We start from the raw sequence: 19840 nt of genomic DNA on the forward strand, positions 1-19840 counted from the left end.
ATAAAAAGAATGTTTACTGTTATAATAAACTGATTTGAGAGCTTTAGAGGAACTAAAGTTGTTCGAATAAACACGAAACACACGTGATCGTTGTCATGCGGTGAATCCGGCCAATCGTGGAACAGCTGTGTCGTCATCAGCCCACGTGCAGCCCAGTGCAGCCGCTCTTGAGAAGCTGCGCTGGCTGAGTTCTCGGGCTACTCTCGAATTGCTCTCGTGGTACTTTGATGGCATACGTCACAGTCACGTGGCGTCGGCGCTGTATCAAGTCGGACAAAATTTCTAACCGGCATGCACTGCTTTAAGTCAGCCGCCGATCGGTCTGCGCAGAGCTGCATGAAGTCGAACAAGCCTTTTTTTATACATTGGAATCCTTGATCACTCGAGCGTCACTTCATCGCGTCATCAGCAGCGCTCAGAGGATCTGCCCTCATGTTGTTGAAATTTGTTTATTTAAGAAATTCATAATAAATAATAATAAAGAAAGATACCCTGTTGAAATATGTGAGGTGTGTGGTTTATATAAACTGCAAAAGTAAAGTATAAATCAAAATTATTGTGACCGATGTGAAGGGGGAGGAGAATTTATACGTGCGTCACGTTTTAGTCGATAAAACTCTTCCGCATAGGATACACCTGTGTATCCTCGCTCATGACTCCTCAGGAAGCCTCCTCACTCCTCGATCCTCGACTCCTCGCGGTGCAATTAGAGAATTGAGATGTCCTTCAAGATGGCTGTGCTCGATCGGTTTCCGGGTCATAGGATGGAGGACGGAGGAGAGAGGAGACGAGGAGGGATATTGAGAAGCACCCAATGTTTTTTCTTCACTTATATCAACATTTATAAGTAACTTGTTTCATGTAGTAGAGCTCATTTCACTGCACATTGATTTTACACTTTATCTGCTGTTGGGCCATTCCATTTGCTTGTTAGGCTATAACTTCAAAATTAAACTTTATTTTTTTATCTTTTTTCAACACTGAATCTAATACTACACATATTTAACTCAGGCAAACTTTATTTTTTACAAGGTTTCTAAGCAGAAGATGGACGCATGTTTTCTCAGTCCTGTTTCCGAAACTCATGTGCCGTTTAAAAAGCATGTCAGTTAATTCCTTTGTTTTCCCCAAGTGTTTATTTTAAAGAAATTGTTTGTTATATGTTCAAATAATTGATATTTGTGACAACAACAACAACAAAAACACTATATTAAGGCAAGGTGTATTTTAATAAAAAACACAAAGCCATTTTTTTTTCATTTTAAAGAATGACCGAGGCCTCAAGTTATCATTTTTTATAATTTTATAAACAATGGACCAAACAAAACTGATAAAAACAGTGGTTTACCTTTATTTTTTTAGATAAAGAAAAAAAAATAGTAACAGAAATGAACACTTGGTAACAGGAATGAGTGTCCATGTGTATGTGCATGAGAGAGAGTGTACATGACTGTGTGTGCATGTGTGTGTATGAGAGAGTGTACATGACTGTTGTGTGCATGTGTGTGTATGAGAGAGTGTACATGACTGTTGTGTGCATGTGTGTGTATTGAGAGAGTGCACATGACTGTGTGTGCATGGGATTTCTGTGTTGAAGTGATGCACTGTGCTAGTAGTACTTCACAGTGAAGGAGGTGGAAAGAGAAAGAAGGAGAGAGAGGAGAAGAGAGAGGGAGGGAGAGAGTGGGAAGTTAAGACAGAAAGGGGGGAAAGAGGGTTGCGGTGTGTTTCGCTCTTTCCCTCGAAGGATGCCATGAGTGTGTGTTTCTGGCACCTGAATAGTTTGGGTTCTCTCAATCTTCTACAAAATACAAGAAAGACAAAGACAAAAAGTTAAAGTCACTTTGTGGCGGACTGTCTCTCTGGAAGCATGATATTCACATTGTAAAACTAATACTAATGTCTACCATTTAAAAAATTGCAACCATAATTCAGGTGAATAGTATTATATATCAACTAATATTTACAATATTAAATCAACAAAACAGAGGACTCTACTCACTCCTGTTACTTTAACTCACTCCTGTTATTTTTCACGAGTAACAGGACTGAAAGTTACAGGATTGAGTTTTTAAGCAAAAAAGTTATCAAATACAATGACATATGGCAACACAGCATACATGCTAATAGCATGAGGACACTGAACAAATTCTAGTGACTTACCAAATTAAAATAAACAAATAACATCTAAGAAATAATTTAGGTAACAGAACAGTACGTTGAGATTGACCTTCTCAGTCATATTTACAATTTTATAAAATATACAGAAATTTAAATAAGAGGACTTACTTATGGTCTTCCCATTGCCTTCAGAAGATCCAGATGATGCAACTTCCTGTTGAAAATGTGTCTTGTGGAATGTTCCTGAAAATCCTGAAGTTTTTCAGAGGGTGGAATGTGTTGGAGTAACAGGACTGAGTGAAAACCCGTGGACACGACTAAAATGTGTATTTTATCTAAAATATTACATAAAATATTTTTTTCCTCAAAAAAAACAAAACATTTTAAAGCATAGATTGGATATAAAGTCACACAAAAATGCAACAAAAAAAGATTTCTGAAGGATTTTAATCATTATATTTCATGGTAAAGTTTAGAGATAGAGAGTGGGGACATGCAACAAATGCAATTTTTTTAGAGTTCTAGGTAGTTTTTATGAATGTTTTTAATTAGCCTATACATTTTAAATTTGCAGTTAGCTTAATGTGCGGGACACTTTGCTTAATAATAAAATGTATTTTAGAGTTAATTTTCATGCATGTCGTGGGGACAGAAATGTGGAAGTTACTATTCGGTGGAATGGTCTAGAATGTAGGCCTATTCACTCTCTTTAGTGGGATTTTAATATAAGGTTTTTCACTGACAATCTTTCAAATTTGCCCTGTAATCTTGATTATTTGGCCTTTTCATATTAGTTTAACATGTACATGATGATGGTTCATTCTAGAAGAAATGGAAATGGAAACATTTATAACTACATCCGCTCTCCACACTTCACTCATTTACTGGATTTAATTAAGTTAATACCAGCTTTTTTTTCTTTTTTTTTATAGACCTGGAAGAGTAACACTTGTAAGAGCTGTAAACACAGAGGAGGTAAATAACAGCAGGACGTGTCAACTATTATCTGTCTGTCAATGGTGTAAAAAGTTCATTTTAATTGGTTCTTGCTTAAATAAAAATACTTGATACCCCCTCATTCAAACTTTAGCAAGTTCAACTTGAGATCAAACAGGAAATTTCACCACTCTTCCTGTTCCCCCTTGACATTGTGGTGGGACATCAACGTAAAGTGACAGGTCTGCTCACCAATAACGTCAGCAGTGCCAGTGATGATGACTAAGACTAATCTGCATTTCACTTCTCAAAGTCTTAACATTCCTAAAGACGAAAAGGATTGCTGATGTGTTGCACTCTCTCTGTTTCTTTCAGCTGGGACCCACAGCAGGCATTCAGTACAAGACAATAAATTATGTCTCCTGAATTAATCAGCATAATTCCCTGTATTGGATCTAGCTTTGGATTGTACATGATCCTGACCTGTTGAAAGACGGTCAAGGTAAGCAGCGCTGGAATCATGTCAGAGATCGGACACGTTAGAGACACACGGGTCACCAGCAGTGGCTCAGACCAGGATGAGAAGCAGCCGAAACCGCAGCCAAGGAAAAGTGTGAAGAAGAACGCAGGATGGGGACACATTGCTATGTTGGACAAAATAGAGGACTTCTTTCAGATCTGTGACAGTGAGGGAAAAGGCTTCATCACACGCACTGATATGAGGGTAAAGTTGGGGTCCTTAACTTTACATGCCCTTCACCACAATATTTTTATTCTTTCATGATTATTACTTTATTTTTACATCTGCCATGGCTTTGGAATAATACAGCTCTGTATTCAAATTATGGTTTTGTATTATTATTTCTTTAGCTTTGAATGGTCATCAAAGTTTTTTTTGTATTTATTAAAATGCTTAGGGTGCATATGTTGCTGTTACAGTTCAGGCAAAGAAAGAGGATTAGAACCTAAATTGTAGCAGTCTTACTTTTATTTACAAAAAAAATGAAAACAAAGATAATCCAGAACACTGGAATTGTAGGAATAGATAAACGTAACAGTTTCTGCTTTTACTCAAAGACAACACAGGAAAAATGAACTGCAACAATCTGAGAGCTTAAATACACAGGCTAAATGAGGAACCAAACAAGACACAGGTGAACATAATCAATTAACCAATGAGTAACCATAGTAACAAAGGACAACCAAATAGGAGCTAATAGGAGCTCCTGAAAAGGAGTCAATTTTAAGGACAATTTAAAAGGATTTGTTATTTATAATGTTCTATTAGTACAAAATAGGCAAATCAGAATATCTAGATGGCTGAAAATAGTGTTAATGATGTCATTTTTCCATCTGTTTCTTGAGTATTTAATCATATACCATCATTCTCTCTATCTTAGAGGCTACACAAAGAATTGCCACTCACTGCTGAGGAACTCGAGAACGTTTTTGACTCACTAGATCTTGACAAAAATGGATACCTGACCATGGGAGAGTTTTCCTCTGGATTCAGTCAAGAGGATCTATTTAAAAATATTTTGTTATTTGGTACATATTTATAGCACAGCAAATGACACTTTTACAAGGTGTATCTGTAACTGTTCCCCAGCCACAGGTAAGAAAATCTGACCAAAAGAGCAAAGCACTTACTAAACAATACCATGAAAATATTGTGTATTTTAGATATACTTACCATGGTACATAAATACTATGGTACAATCATTCAGACTATGTATAGGCAAAAGTTACTATTAGCTATTGTCATTACTGGTACTGCAGTAGACTACTTTTTAACTCTTTCTTTTTATTTTATTTTTTTATTACTTATTTATCCATCAGTTAAATATTCTGCAGAGGGCCTTTATTATTGTTAAACATTTTTTAATGACCTGATTTTAAATTACCATAATTTGTATTAGATTATACACAACCTGCAATACTATATCTTTTGTCATTATTGGGACAAAAGAACAAAAAAAATTTTTTACCTGTAGACGATTACCATGTATTGGCTTCGGCACCAGGGAACTGTAGACGGATTGTTCAGAACCAGTGATATATATATATATAGATTTATATCAGATTTATATATATCGGATTTAAAATAAACATTGAAATCTTAAATACTGTAATTATTTAGATTAACTGTTTATTTAGATTTTGACAGAACCATTAAGCATAATTCGCATTATTTGCATAATTCATCCACATGATGGCAGTAATACATAAGCATTTTTTTAATACCTATATTATATATATGTTTTATTTTTATTGATATAAAACAATAGGCCAAAATCCAATACAACTTTAATGTCATAAAAGCAGTAAGCAAAGTTTCATTACAGAACATTTTCAAGTAACATCAAACCTGAGATTTCACACAGAAATATCACTCTTGACTCTTGAATGTTCAGATGTCTTGAACCGAGGCAGTGGGCGTGGCCATTCAGTCATATGGCCCCTCCCCCTTTGATTGACTCCTCCCCCACATCATCATAATCTGTTATTAAAAACAAAATCTTAAATTGTTTTACATTATTCTTAAATTAAAAAGTTAAATGTCAGTCTTTTGACATGGAAAGATATAATAACAATAATATTAGAATATACTGAGAATAGAAATGTTACAATAACTTACCTAACAGTTTCTCATATCTTCAGTGACACTCATCACATCATCATACTCCTCCTGAACTCCCTCTGATCAACATTAATGACATAAAAATGTCACACTAGTTCATAAAACACTTTCTCATTTAATGGATAATTTTCCCTTACTTTGATTACACAGAAATCGTGTAATACTCATGCAAACTTATATGTAAAGGGTGATATGTAGTGCAACTCACCTTGAGCGCTCTGTCTAATAATGATGACATCATCATAATTCTCTGGTGCATCCACTACACATGAAAATAGAAGCCAAAATATATAACTTTAAGACTTTCAGTAACAAGCTTGATTATATGAATATTATGTAAAATATTGTTAAAATAGTAAAAACACCTTTTTTAATTGAGTTCTGTCCATTGGTGATGACATCATCATAGCTCTCAGGTGTGTCTTCTACAAAGTAAACAATATTACATTTAAAACACACTTTTCTTCAAAATACTTTAAAATTGTTAATTAAAACTATATAGAATAACAGAACGACACCTGACTCACGATCTGGTTTCAGTCCATCAGTGATGACATCATCATAGTATCCCGGTGTGATTTCCTTCTTCATCTCTTCTGCATCAACACAGAATATGTTTGGATACAAAAGCCAAAATATGTTCTTGAGACCATTAAGTTATTAATCATCTGGTAATAAATCATGTGATCAATTAAAAAGGTCACTGACCTTTCAGGCCACTGTTGTTGGTGACATCATCATAATATACAGTCTTGAAATCTTTTGCTAAAAAGGAGAACAGAATGTTAATATATAGACAAACAGCAGAATTTAAATAGTATTTAAAGAGTTTTTGGTCAAATATTTAATATTTCTCACCATTAACTATGACTTTTGACTCAATAAACTCCTAATTATTGCTTATTTATAGTTAGTAAGGTAGTTATTAATTTAGGTATTAGGGAAAAACACCTTTTCCAGGACCATCCCAGCTGGCATTCGACTGACCTTAAACGTTTAAATGTGGTTGAAATAATGTCAGTTTATGGAAAAACATTAATTCAACGTCAAAACAATGTTGAACACCAAATGGTTGAAATGGTGTTGTTAACTCACTGTGGATTCAACATAGAAATATAAATAAAATTTGAGTTGTACGTCAAATCAACATTATTTTTACAACCATGACTTTTAAACATTTTGTTGAAATATATCAGTAGAAAAATAACGTTGTTCCAACATCCAAACAATGCTGATCAATTAACTGTTGAAAAAGTGTTGATGCATGAATAATGATACAACGTTGAAAGATCAACTCTGAATTAAACGTTTGTTAAGTAACATTAATTCAACGTCAAAACAACGTTGAACACTAAATGGTTGAAGTGGTGTTGTTAACTCACTACGGATTCAACATAGAAATAAAAATAATTTTTTTAGTTGTACGTCAAATCAACATTATTTTTTTACAACCATGACTTTTAAACATTTTGTTGAAATATATCAATAGAAAAATAACGTTGTTCCAACATCCAAACAATGCTGATCAATTAACTGTTGAAAAAGTGTTGATACATGAATAATGATACAACGTTGAAAGATCAACTCTGAATTAAACATTTGTTAAGTAACATTAATTCAACGTCAAAACAACGTTGAACACTAAATGGTTGAAGTGGTGTTGTTAACTCACTACGGATTCAACATAGAAATAAAAATAATTTTTTTAGTTGTACGTCAAATCAACATTATTTTTTTACAACCATGACTTTTAAACATTTTGTTGAAATATAGGCTATCAGTAGAAAAATAACGTTCCAACATCCAAACAATGCTGATCAATTAACTGTTGAAAAAGTGTTGATACATGAATAATGATACAACGTTGAAAGATCAACTCTGAATTAAACGTTTGTTAAGTAACATTAATTCAACGTCAAAACAACGTTGAACACTAAATGGTTGTAGTGGTGTTGTTAACTCACGGATTCAACATAGAAATAAAAATATTTGTTTTAGTTGTACGTCAAATCAACATTGTTTTTTTACAACCATGACTTTTAAACATTTTGTTGAAATATATCAATAGAAAAATAACGTTGTTCCAACATCCAAACAATGCTGATCAATAAACTGTTGAAAAAGTGTTGATACATGAATAATGATACAACGTTGAAAGATCAACTCTGAATTAAACGTTTGTTGAGTCGTGATAAAAGCGCTTTCTAACGTTACATCTTTTCTTTTTTTTTTTTTTTTTTTTGCATAACACATTTGTTACAATTTGCCGAAAAAAGAAATTGATCTTGTAATACATCATTTAGATACAATTCATGTTTTCATAAGGAATAAAAAATAAAAATAAATACACATCAGCCAAAAGAGAATTGAGACGCTTTCTACATCTCCTGGCGTACTTTGAGAGCAACTCCAGTCTGATTGATCATTTTGGAATATCGTTCAACACAAGAGCTTGATTGGAGGACGGCGGTTGTCCATCACACAACTGTGATTCTATTGGCTCTGACGGTTCCAGACAACACCCGATTGCGCATGCGCGAAGTGGGTCTGTGTTGTCATCGTCAGGCAGATTCTGACCTGGACGGGTTCGGAATGAATTTGGTGGTAACATCTCAAACGGTAAGCAAAGTTTTTGAAGTCACATTTTATAACTAGAAAATTCCTAAATAAATGTTGTGTGTGCCTGACTCTGTCACATATATTAATATGGGCGTCGTGACGTCATACTTGGCGTGGCGGCCATGTTGATGGCCTCGCGAATGTAAACCAAGCGGCAACCTCCCCGTCTCTCTCTTGAAACCAACACGGAAGTGAGTTAAACTGCAATTCGTTGACTGGCCGCTTGAGGCTGTTGTCAGAAGTGAGTCAAATCTGTATCTCCCCCATGTTAAAATGCCAAATTTTACAGCAGAAAAAAACGTGTTTAAAGCCTGGTGTCTATATGTGGATTTGGTCTATACAGCTAATTTTGCCCTTCATAACAACTGTGAGGGGGGTGAATTATTTTATAACTCGTCCGTTTAGTTGATTAATATTTAAATTTAAGGGTGTGGCCAAGCCACTTGAGTGACAGATGGATTGCCGCTGTCAGTGCTAGCCGTTTGTCTGCTGTTACTAGCCGTCACTTCACCTCAGCAATGTTAGCTGCTGAACTTGCCATCTCTGCAGTGTTTGTGCTTTTTTTCGGGATTATTATTTCATACTTGGGTAACGTTACAAAGCCCACGTCTTTGGATTCCGTCGTTATCGTTCGAGAGAACAACCAGCGCTGTATTTCAGTTGTTTTCCTCTGTGAACATGCACTAATGGATGTCTGACAATTTCGTTGCTTTTTGGGGTTTTCAAATTTAAAACGTCAATAAATGCTCGTTCGTTCTGCTCCCATGGAACAGATGGATTATAATATGCTTATGTAAGTTACCGTCAGATGAAATCATGCGGGCGTCGGCGCTTTCTCCGTCCGTGAATGAGCGCGGATTTTCTAGCGCATTTAATATGAAGGTAAAATGATGCCATAAAGTATTGCATGCGCAGGGTAAGATTTGTGAAAGTGTACATAAGATTGCAAGCGTAAATTAAATTTGCATGCGCAAGAGAAGATTTGTAAAGGTGTAAATCGCCTTTCAAGTGTAAGAAAAAAATATTTGCAGCATTTAACTGTTATTCGTAAGTGTAATTCATATATTGTGAAGCTGCAGCTTCATGCTAACGCAAAATAAATAGGATCTGTATTCCTCTGACTTCTATTTTTCCGCGCGAACACTTTTGGCACGGTTTTTGCGCTCAAATACGGCCAAAAGTATTGCAGGCCCGTGAACAGCAATTTGCGACCGAAAACAACAGAGTTAGGAACTGCAAAACAGATTCACTGCATAAAATCAAACTTTGTGTAAAAAATAAACTGTTGCAAATGTCTAAATGTGTGCATAGGGCAACAAAGTTCCCGAAATAACCCGATTTGTACAGTTCCGTCTTTCTTTTACCTGCGCTTCCAGTTTTGGCACGATTCTCTCACTCATTGAGTTTTGCAAGCGCGAAGAGGAGGGCGGGTCCACCTTCTTCATGTAGCCAATCAGATGAGCTTCTCGCTGACTCTAGGTTTACTCTTATCTGTTTGGTTCAATAAACACGCCAGTCACCAGAACACATCTTTATCTTCATTTGGCTCAGAAACCTTCTGGTTGCCGAAATGGTATGCACACATACATGTTAAATAAATAGATAAACAAACAAATAAATAAACATACATCATGATTGCTTAATAAGCTGTGCACCATTAGGCTGATTAAAGCTGACTAACATTCATACTGAATTTCAAGCTGGTGTTAACGTTACTGGATTGAAATTTGATATGTTATATAATCTGTTACACCACTGAGCAGATGTTAAACTTTACAATCAAAACATTTAATACCCATTCGAGGCATTTAACACTCAATTACATATTTTGAAATATTGTCTTGGTCGCACTGCCAATATTAATTCTGATTTAGTGATTACTTTCGTGTGACTGATCAAGCTATTATATGTAGCTAGTATAAATAACAAAATGCTTTCTTTTTGTCCAGATTTGACTGTAATGAAAAACTGATACTAAATCAACTTAAACTCAACCTTTACAAAAAGTAACTAATTATGTCTGAATAAAAACCCAGCAACCAGGGAATATACAGCGTCTTGATATGTTCATATATAGGGCTATACGGCCATCTAGTGGTTACACGATGGCATTGCAGGTGATAAATGGTGCATAATTTAGAGATGCTCTTTAACACACGAAAAAATATTATTGTAACATAATAATAGTGGAATCCCCCTATCAGTAGACAGGTGAAATTATGCATGCAGTAGTTCAGATACAATTTTTTTTTAACACACCAGCTCGAAATTCAGTATGTACTCATATAGTCATCCTATGGTGCACAGCTTATTAAGCAATCATGACTTATTTGTTTCTTTATTTGTTTATCTATTTATTTAACATGTATGTGTGCATTAAAAGTACCATTTCGGCAACCAGAAGGTTTCTGAGCCAAATGAAGATAAAGATGTGTTCTGGTGACTGGCGTGTTTATTGAACCAATCAGATAAGAGTAAACCTAGAGTCAGCGAGAAGCTCATCTGATTGGCTACATGAAGAAGGTGGACCCGCCCTCCTCTTCGCGCTTGCAAAACTCAATGAGTGAGAGAATCGTGCCAAAACTGGAAGCGCAGGTAAAAGAAAGACGGAACTGTACAAATCGGGTTATTTCGGGAACTTTGTTGCCCTATGCACACATTTAGACATTTGCAACAGTTTATTTTTTACACAAAGTTTGATTTTATGCAGTGAATCTGTTTTGCAGTTCCTAACTCTGTTGTTTTCGGTCGCAAATTGCTGTTCACGGGCCTGCAATACTTTTGGCCGTATTTGAGCGCAAAAACCGTGCCAAAAGTGTTCGCGCGGAAAAATGGAAGTCAGAAGAATACAGATCCTATTTATTTTGCGTTAGCATGAAGCTGCAGCTTCACAATATATGAATTACACTTACGAATAACAGTTAAATGCTGCAAATATTTTTTTCTTACACTTGAAAGGCGATTTACACCTTTACAAATCTTCTCTTGCGCATGCAAATTTAATTTACGCTTGCAATCTTATGTACACTTTCACAAATCTTACCCTGCGCATGCAATACTTTATGGCATCATTTTACCTTCATAATTTAACGTTACTTGCACTTCAAAGGCAATATATCTATGGTTTAACGGTTAAACCATAACCCATTTGAGAGACGGCCAACATCAGAATTTAAAATGGACTGAATAAGCTTTCTACGAACTTGAGCGATGCCGCGCTGACGGACCATGAAAGAGTGACGGACATGTATGCACATAAAGCACTGTCACACACAAACACTCTCGAAGTAATACACAGTCTCACTTGTAGCCATGTCTTTTAACTATTATAATATTTCGAAGGGCAAAAATAGGAACGTTTAATCGGCTTTACATCATCAGCTAACTCGATCACGTCGAGCTAGGTGATTTCAGATAGCCAGGCTCCTCAGCTCCACTCACGCCCCGCCTGTTTGTCTATTTTCTGTATTCCGGGAGTGACGCCAGGCCAAGATGGCGACGGCCGGCTCCGCCCACTTTAGGCTTCAAAAATGCTCTTCAGAAACCTACGGGTGACGTCACGGACACTACGTCCATATTTTTTTACAGTCTATGATGTAAACATACAGCAAGTCGAACGAGGAGAAACAGAGTAGGGAGAAGAAAAGAAAGAAAAAAGATGCTAGAATCCCGAAAAGGATGTGGAATTTACCGGGATACGTTAAATGGGGAAACCAGGGACCAGTATGTGGACAAATTTTCCTGTAAAATATCCCGTATTTTAATACCTTACTCTCATAACATTAATGTTAGCCCTTCCATCGGACCTGTCAGTCTCTGCACTGTTGTCCTGTTTCTACCCCCTTGCCCTTTCAGCGAAACAGATGTTTTCAAAGCATCGTTTTGCTTACTTGAAGTCAACCTTAGCGTGATATTGGCCTTTTTAAGATAACAGCGTGGTTGTTGTGAGAGCACGATTTCATGCCAATCTGTAAGCAAAGTCACGTTAGACCTAGCTTCACAACTCGCATAGTTAATGCTGCAGTTTTGTAGTACGAATTTTTGCTGTCAGCAGAGGGATAGCAACAGAAAGATGAATGTTGAAATTTTCATTTTTCGGGATATTTTATAGGAAAATACTATACGGGAAGACAGCGGGACAAGAGCTCTGCTGGAACAAGTTATGAAGTGAAGCCGGCAAACACTGAAGAAGAGCTTGAAGCTTTAGAGAATCACTTGGAGGACAAGAATGAGGGAGTAGAACTGGTAAGTTTTAAATAATTAATCTTGTAAAGTGCTGGCAAAGTTTCATTATGACAATTGGCTTGTTCACTTTGGTGACCACTACAAACTCCTCGTCCTCATCATGTGCCTGCTTTGTGGAGGTCTGACTCTGACCACATTTTCTGGTTATAATTTTAATTTCTTGTTTCTTGTTCTTTTCCGAGTAAACAACTGAAGATGTTGGGAGGCGTTGATGCTGCAGACCATGTGAAGAAGTCAATGGCTGCGTAAGTAACTTTATGTTCCTTTTTTGCATTAGTTTACAGTGATGTTCCCTGTCATATACTGTCATGCACTCCCCCCACACACCCACTTACTCACTCTCTGCTACATTTTCATAATGAACTTGATTGCAATATAATATTCTAATATAAATCTGTTTAACCATGGCAGAACTATGACAAATAAAATGATGGCCATAATGAGCCTCAGAGGAAGAAGTGGGAAGGTTGCCTTCATGAAGACCCGTCTCTACAAGATAATCTGTGGTGAGTTTGCTTTAACATAGTAGTTTTGTAACAGTGTTTTAAATAATTGAATATAGTAAGCAGAATAATAATTCATAAGAAATGAAGAAATCATTTTAGTTGGAGGACTCTACAGAGCATGGTCAAATATTATATACAGTACTCCATTCTGGGCTCTAGACTAACTTCTCTACCGGCAGCACTGGTTACTACCAACTGCCTTTTGTTGCTTGCCCAAGCACATGATTATCAATGACCTTGCACATTGATCAATACTAATTTATATACTTGAAACATTGGCAATTCCACAAAAGTTGATATTTGCAAAATATTTTAATTTGAGAGGTTAACGTTTGCTAATACTGATCTGTTTCCCCCCCCCTCATCAGACGCTGTCTTGAGCTCATTTGATACAACTACAACAAAAGTAGACGAATACATGGCCAAATACTTGAAATATGCACCAGAGAGGATAGGTGGCGGTGGCAGAAAGAAGTAACAAGAAGGGAAGATTTAACCAGCCGTGTTCAATGTTGCCCAATGTTTGGGCCGTTTTTCTAAAGGTTAAAGTTCGACACGTGTAAAATGATGTTGTGTGAAATGTTGGCACACTTGCAGCCATGCAATAAAGCATGTTTCTTACGTCAGTGAAATGTCTTTATTAATCTTCTTCCTGGTCTTGCTTTGACCAATTGGCTTCTTCCTAGCTGACTGTTCAACGTTGATTAGATTGACGTTGTAATGACATTGCTATTTCAACGTTGATTAGATTTGCAAAATCTAAACTAAAATCAATATTGATTCAACGTTGGCAAATTCACCTATGTTGAGAAACGTGACGTTGGAATGACATTGCTATTTCAACGTTGATTAGATTGACGTTGGAATGACGTTGCTATTTCAACGTTGATTAGATTGACGTTGGAATGACGTTTCTATTTCAACGTTGATTAGATTGACGTTGGAATGACGTTGCTATTTCAACGTTGATTAGATTGACGTTGGAATGACGTTTCTATTTCAACGTTGATTAGATTGACGTTGGAATGACGTTTCTATTTCAACGTTGATTAGATTGACGTTGGAATGACATTGCTATTTCAACGTTGATTAGATTGACGTTGGAATGACGTTGCTATTTCAACGTTGATTAGATTGACGTTGGAATGACGTTGCTATTTCAACGTTGATTAGATTGACGTTGGAATGACGTTGCTATTTCAACGTTGATTAGATTGACGTTGGAATGACGTTGCTATTTCAACGTTGATTAGATTGACGTTGGAATGACGTTGCTATTTCAACGTTGATTAGATTTGCAAAATCTAAACAAAATCCAACGGTTATCCAACACTGACACCTGACGTTGATTCAACGCTGACTCTACGTTAAAATGCCAGCTGGGATGTGTAATAATTTTTTTTTTGTTGAGATTTATACATCATCTGAAAGCTGAATACATAATCTTTCCATTGATGTATGGTTTGTTAGGATAGGACAATATTTGACCGAGACACAACTATTGAAAATCTGGAATCTGAGGGTACAGAAAAATCAAAATATTGAGAAAATCGCCTTTAAAGTTGTCCATTTCTATTGGTGATTGTGCTGCATCCATTCACAAAAATAAATGTTTTATATATTTAAGGTGGGACATTTACAAAATATCTTCATGGAACATGATCTTTACTTAATATCCTAATGATTTTTGGCATAAAAGAAAAATCTATAATTTTGACCCATACAATGTTTTGTTGACTTTTGCCACAAATATACCCATGCAACACAAGACTGGTTTTGTGATCCAGGGTCACATATACAAACATTGTGTTTAAAGAAACATAACTACTGAGACCATTATTTAAAGATAATCTCACTTGAGCAGGTGATTTTGGCCACTTCATCATTATTACAGTAGTTCTGTCCCCAGGGTGAAGATGGACACTGCCACAGATTTGAATCATGTGGTCGACATTTCACTTCATCCAGCCAGTTACGAGCTGATTCCAGTCTTGGTGTAGAATCAGACAAAACACCAGATCTTCCACAGTTCAGCTCTTGACAGATCAGACTCACTGTGTCTGTGTTCATCTGGTTCCAGCACACATTACCCCAGGATCCATTGTAGAAAACCTCCACATTCCCTTCACAGCCCTCAGTTAACCTGATCTCTTTAAACTCTAGATGGAAAAGGATGTGCATTAAAAATATTGGAGTTTAAGTTGTGCTCAACCTAAAATATCACCAAATTAACTGGTTAATACAAGGCTAATGCACACTGGTAGCATCTGAAAAAGATACTTAAATATATTTTTATAATATATTATGAATCTTATGTATTACTTGATTCTGCTTGGTCAATAAAAAAATATTTAAAAAGTAGCGGCATCCATGGCAGCGCTGTCTATCAGACCATCATACAGTAAGATGGACTTTGTTGTAAAATATGATCCATCCGCTCCTGATGATCCTGGTTTTTATTTTGCAGAAATTACCAGCTGTACATTATTCCTTTAAACATTTGAATAATATATTTAAAAATGAATCACATTATTTTAGTGTTCACCTGAGCACACGACTCCTACATCATCCTTGTGTTGACAGTCATGTTTCCCCCAGCCTGGAGAAGAGCAGTTCCACAGGGACGTCTCATTCCCCTCACACTCCACCTCATCCAGCCATATGGGTCCAGAACCAGGACCAAACCAGGCTGGTACCTGCTGGTTACTGAGGGCCACTCCACACTGCAGCTGTCTGCACACCACAAGGGCATCTTTAATATCCCAGGAGTCATCACACACTGTCCCCCATGAGCCGCTGTGAAAAACCTCCAGCCTCCCTGCACAGTCTCCCCCAGAACCCACCAGCCTGATGGACCCGCGACCTGATATTCAGAGAGAGAAAAACAGTGCTTGTACATGAACATTATTTATCATTAACAACTAAAGAATCTGATGATGATTTTCTCACCAAAGTGTTTGATTGACAGCTGTTGTGTGGAGCTGCAGTTGAGAGTTTGTGGAGAGCTGCAGTTCCTCAGATGAGCTTCACTCTCTGGAGAGAGTATTTATTTGTAATTCAGTATTTATCAAATATGTATACAACATTTTAATCTGAAACCAATGACTTCATCACAGTGTGAATCTGCTCACTAGAGCAGACGACTCCAACATCTCGTCTATGAGAACATTCAGCTCGACCCCATGAAGTTTTGTTTCATTCCCGTCACAATCAAACACATCAGCCCAGATTTCACCATTTCCCTCTCCAAACCAGTCTGATCCCACAACAGACACAGCAATCCCACAATTCAGCTGTCTACAGAGGACACTGGCAGCTCTCATATCCCAGCATGCATCACACACTGTGCCCCATTTACTGAAGTACTGATGCTCAACTCGACCAGAACAGACGTCAGGACCGTTGACCAGTCTGAGGTCAGTGTAACCTGGACAAAGAACACAGAGTTTACTGAAACTGATCAAACCAAGAAGAAACCAATCAAATAATTACGTTTTAGTTAACAATTTGATTTCTCTATTGAAAGGCTGAACATTGACATTTTACCAGAACATATCAGTCCCACGTCATTGTCATGGGTGCAGTTTATATTATGTGAGGTTGATGATGGACAGTGTCGAATGTGTGATTCATCTCCTCTGCACTGAATCTCTTTTGATCCGATCTGACCCTTTCCTTTTCCAAAAGCATCTTCTCCCAGCACCTGTACAGGAGCCCCACAGTCCAGCTCTCTACACACAACCTCTGCATCCTGCTGGTCAAAGGCAGCGTCACACACTGAACCCCAGCCGCCTACAAGAAGCATCTCCACTCTCCCAGAACACAGGTGAGACCCGTTCACAAGTCTTGACCTTCCGTAGTTTAAGGTTTCTGAATATATTTACACAAAAGAGAAGACCATCTGTCACAATGATATATTTATATTTATATTATGATATGAAAATAAAACAATATTCCTTCATTAATAATAGATTTTAAATAGATAAATTGAGTTGTTAAGACAATAAAATATACTTTTCATCAACTAGCTGCTTATGATTTGCTCTGATAACAATTACATTAAATTGCTTATAAGATGTTTATCAATGAAAGTCTGATCAGTGATGTATATTAACAGAGTGATGTATGGAGCCGCTCACCTGAGCATCTGACTCCAGCATCTTGATGATGACCACAGCTATGAACACCCCATCCTCTTGATCTACAGTTCTTCAGTGTTGACTCTGATCCACTGCAGCCCACATCAAACATCCAGATTGGTCCTGATCCTTGTCCAAAACGAGCATTACTCACAGCCTCTAGAGCCTCTCCACATCCTATCTCTCTACACACCACTGCAGCATCAGGCATATCCCAGTTATAATAACACACTGTTCCCCACTGACCATCATGATGAACCTCCACTCTACCAGCACAGCGACTGTTACCACCAACTAACCTCACAGTCTCAAAATCTGTACATGAACGAGAGAAAGGGATCGAATCATGCAAAGTCAAGAAACATAAGATGTAATAAGTTGGCAAAATGAAATAGAAATAGAAATATATATATATATATATATATATATATATATATATATATATATATTTAACTGGACAACTAAAGCTAGGCATGAGTGTATAACAAATTGATTTCCTGTAAAAACTCAAATAATTTTAAAATGTATCTGATAATTAATGATCTAGTGTCAAGATCTTAGTTTCTAGATATTACAAAGGCTTCTATTCATTTTCTAGTGGTCTAATGCCATTATAAACAACTACTTATTTAAATTTTTTACATTTTACATCTTTAAAATCTATTTTGCACTTACCAGATGTGGTTATAGTGACTATAGAGGAGAGTAAAACGAGTGTCAGAAATCCCTCCATCTTCTTCTGCTCGTCACACTGTTTGCCTCTGTTTCTCCTCTGCTCCCTCAAACACACTGAAGAAACTGGCTCCTGTCAGTCCCCTAAAGAGAGAGAGACTCTCACAGCTGCCAATGACACTCACTGTTACCTTATTAGACACAACAGAGGAAATCATCAAACACAATCACTGACAAATCACACAGCAGCATTTTTATTTTCTCCATATATATCAATAAAGTGTGAGCGCTGATGAGCGGGACTCCTCCTCCAGTGTGAAGAGACACTTCACTGAGGACAGACTCGTGTCAGTCATATGTCAGCGTGGAGAGAAAGTCACACTAAACTTACAGGAGATTGATAGAGAAACACTGCAGGTTATATTCAGCATCAAAGCCTGTATCTACACACACAACATACAAGACTGACTGATGACTGACTGACTGCTCACTTACTGAAGCTTTATTTCACATACAAAAATAGTTTTTCTGTAAATAAATATTTGATTATGTTTATTTTTGTGCATAATATTAAGTGTATTTTACTATGTTCTAAACAAGAGCACAATAAACAGTGTGTTAATAATATATAACATGAACTGGACTGGTTTGTGTACAACAAACAGAGGCTATTCAGATAATATTTGTAAATAAACATTGGTTTCTGTTCCAAAGTTATTCATTTGGCATCATATTATGCATTTGTAGCTGTTATGTGTGTTTAGTGTGTTTGATGCTGTAATGCTTGATTCATCCACCAGATGGCGACAAAGAACTTGTTATTGTGAAGAGGAGCAGACAGGAGTCTTGACCTTGTGGACAAATCGACAGACATTTGGACAGAAATTGATCATTACTCTTTTTACAGCTACTAATCTTTTTTATTATTAAACATAGAGCTTATTTTACTGCACATGTATTTGAGTGATATTTGTATTTTCTTTAGGTTATTATAATTATCATTAACATATTACAATAATCATTATAAAGCTAATTATATATATATATATATATATATATATATAGGTGTTGACTCCCTTAGTGGACTTCCTTTTGAAGTGTTTTACCTTCCCCAGGATCAGTGGTTCTTAACCAGGGGGTCAGGGCCCACTATAGAGGGCCTCAGCAAACTTCCATATAGGGGTCTGCAGGATGACTTAAAATATTACAATTAAAATTGTATTATTATTCACAATATAATTGATATTAATAATATTATTAATGTGAAATATTTTTATTAAATGCTTGTTTTTATTTTACATTAGAGAAGTATTATTGCAATGGTAACATATTTATTGATTTGTTTGAATTTATAGTTCAAACTATAATAAAATAAATTGTGAATAATAATCATTATTATTATTGTTGTTGTTGTTGTTATTGCAGTTATATTGAATGCGGGAGAAAATGGGAGGTTTCCTTTTTTTCCTTAGCTGATCACATGCCTGAATCATAATCCATTTTCCACATGTTCATCTATATTGAAGAGTTTGGTTCCAAAACGCGATAAACGCCATTTTTAAAAAAAATTGAGTTCCTGCAAAAATCTGTATTGTATAGGGTCGGTATTGAAAAGTCCATTTTAAATTTTACGTAAAATGCGATATCCGCCGTGTTATTGTGTCATGTTTTCTCCCTTTCTTTCCAAACTGCGACAAACGCCAGTCTCCTTTCTCTGCAGAATGCGATAGATCCGCTCTCAACCAATCACAGCGCATCATTCCACGCACTGTAAACAGTAACGGCGGCGCTTTGAATACACCCGGCATCCTAGTTTTCCTGATCTACTTTGTACTTTTTGATCAACAAACAAACAAAAAAAGCATTGATGAACCTGTGGTGGTTTCTGCGTAGGGAAGAAACGTAAGCCATCGAAATCTAATCATTTACGTGAGGAGATTAAGAAGATGAGGCACGCGGGA

The 19840-nt window shown here is 36.5% G+C and overlaps 3 protein-coding genes and 1 long non-coding RNA gene across 6 annotated transcripts in view; 2 read left to right on the forward strand and 2 right to left on the reverse strand.

Moving 5' to 3' along the window:
• Window positions 1-3315: 3315 nt before the first annotated feature.
• LOC311288794 (EF-hand calcium-binding domain-containing protein 4B-like) overlaps window positions 3316-19840 on the forward strand; it is a 91672-nt gene continuing 75147 nt past the window's right edge. For both annotated transcript variants that reach the window (XM_084406391.1, XM_084406390.1), the window contains exons 1-2: window positions 3316-3781; window positions 4458-4569. In XM_084406391.1, coding sequence (XP_084262517.1) covers window positions 3578-3781; window positions 4458-4569 — 316 coding nt within the window. In that variant the 5' untranslated portion in view covers window positions 3316-3577. The remainder of the gene's footprint in view (window positions 3782-4457; window positions 4570-19840) is intronic.
• LOC311288797 (scavenger receptor cysteine-rich type 1 protein M130-like) lies at window positions 5336-17992 on the reverse strand. The gene is made up of 10 exons (XM_084406399.1): window positions 17883-17992; window positions 16018-16101; window positions 15614-15931; window positions 14925-15227; window positions 6407-6463; window positions 6226-6294; window positions 6064-6123; window positions 5907-5960; window positions 5696-5757; window positions 5336-5557 (listed from the first exon to the last, which is right to left on the reverse strand). The coding sequence occupies exons 1-9, from the start codon at window positions 17938-17940 to the stop codon at window positions 5696-5698; spliced, it is 1065 nt and encodes a 354-aa protein (XP_084262525.1). The 5' UTR covers window positions 17941-17992; the 3' UTR covers window positions 5336-5557.
• Window positions 10835-13898, forward strand: LOC311288802. 2 transcript variants are annotated; one of them, XR_014627000.1, is made up of 5 exons: window positions 10835-12060; window positions 12429-12562; window positions 12745-12807; window positions 12974-13068; window positions 13437-13898. It is a non-coding gene; the product is annotated as an uncharacterized lncRNA (long non-coding RNA). The 2 variants fall into 2 exon arrangements; XR_014627001.1 differs by having other exon boundaries at window positions 10835-12040; window positions 13437-13897.
• On the reverse strand, window positions 16179-17418 carry LOC311289043 (scavenger receptor cysteine-rich domain-containing group B protein-like; the record flags this gene model as incomplete). The annotated part of the gene is made up of 3 exons (XM_084406795.1): window positions 16179-16495; window positions 16615-16938; window positions 17208-17418. The coding sequence occupies 3 exons, from the start codon at window positions 17416-17418 to the stop codon at window positions 16179-16181; spliced, it is 852 nt and encodes a 283-aa protein (XP_084262921.1).

The sequence above is a fragment of the Rutilus rutilus genome, assembly GCF_951802725.1.
Source record: "Rutilus rutilus genome assembly, chromosome: 4".
NCBI classification, from domain to species: domain Eukaryota; kingdom Metazoa; phylum Chordata; class Actinopteri; order Cypriniformes; family Leuciscidae; genus Rutilus; species Rutilus rutilus.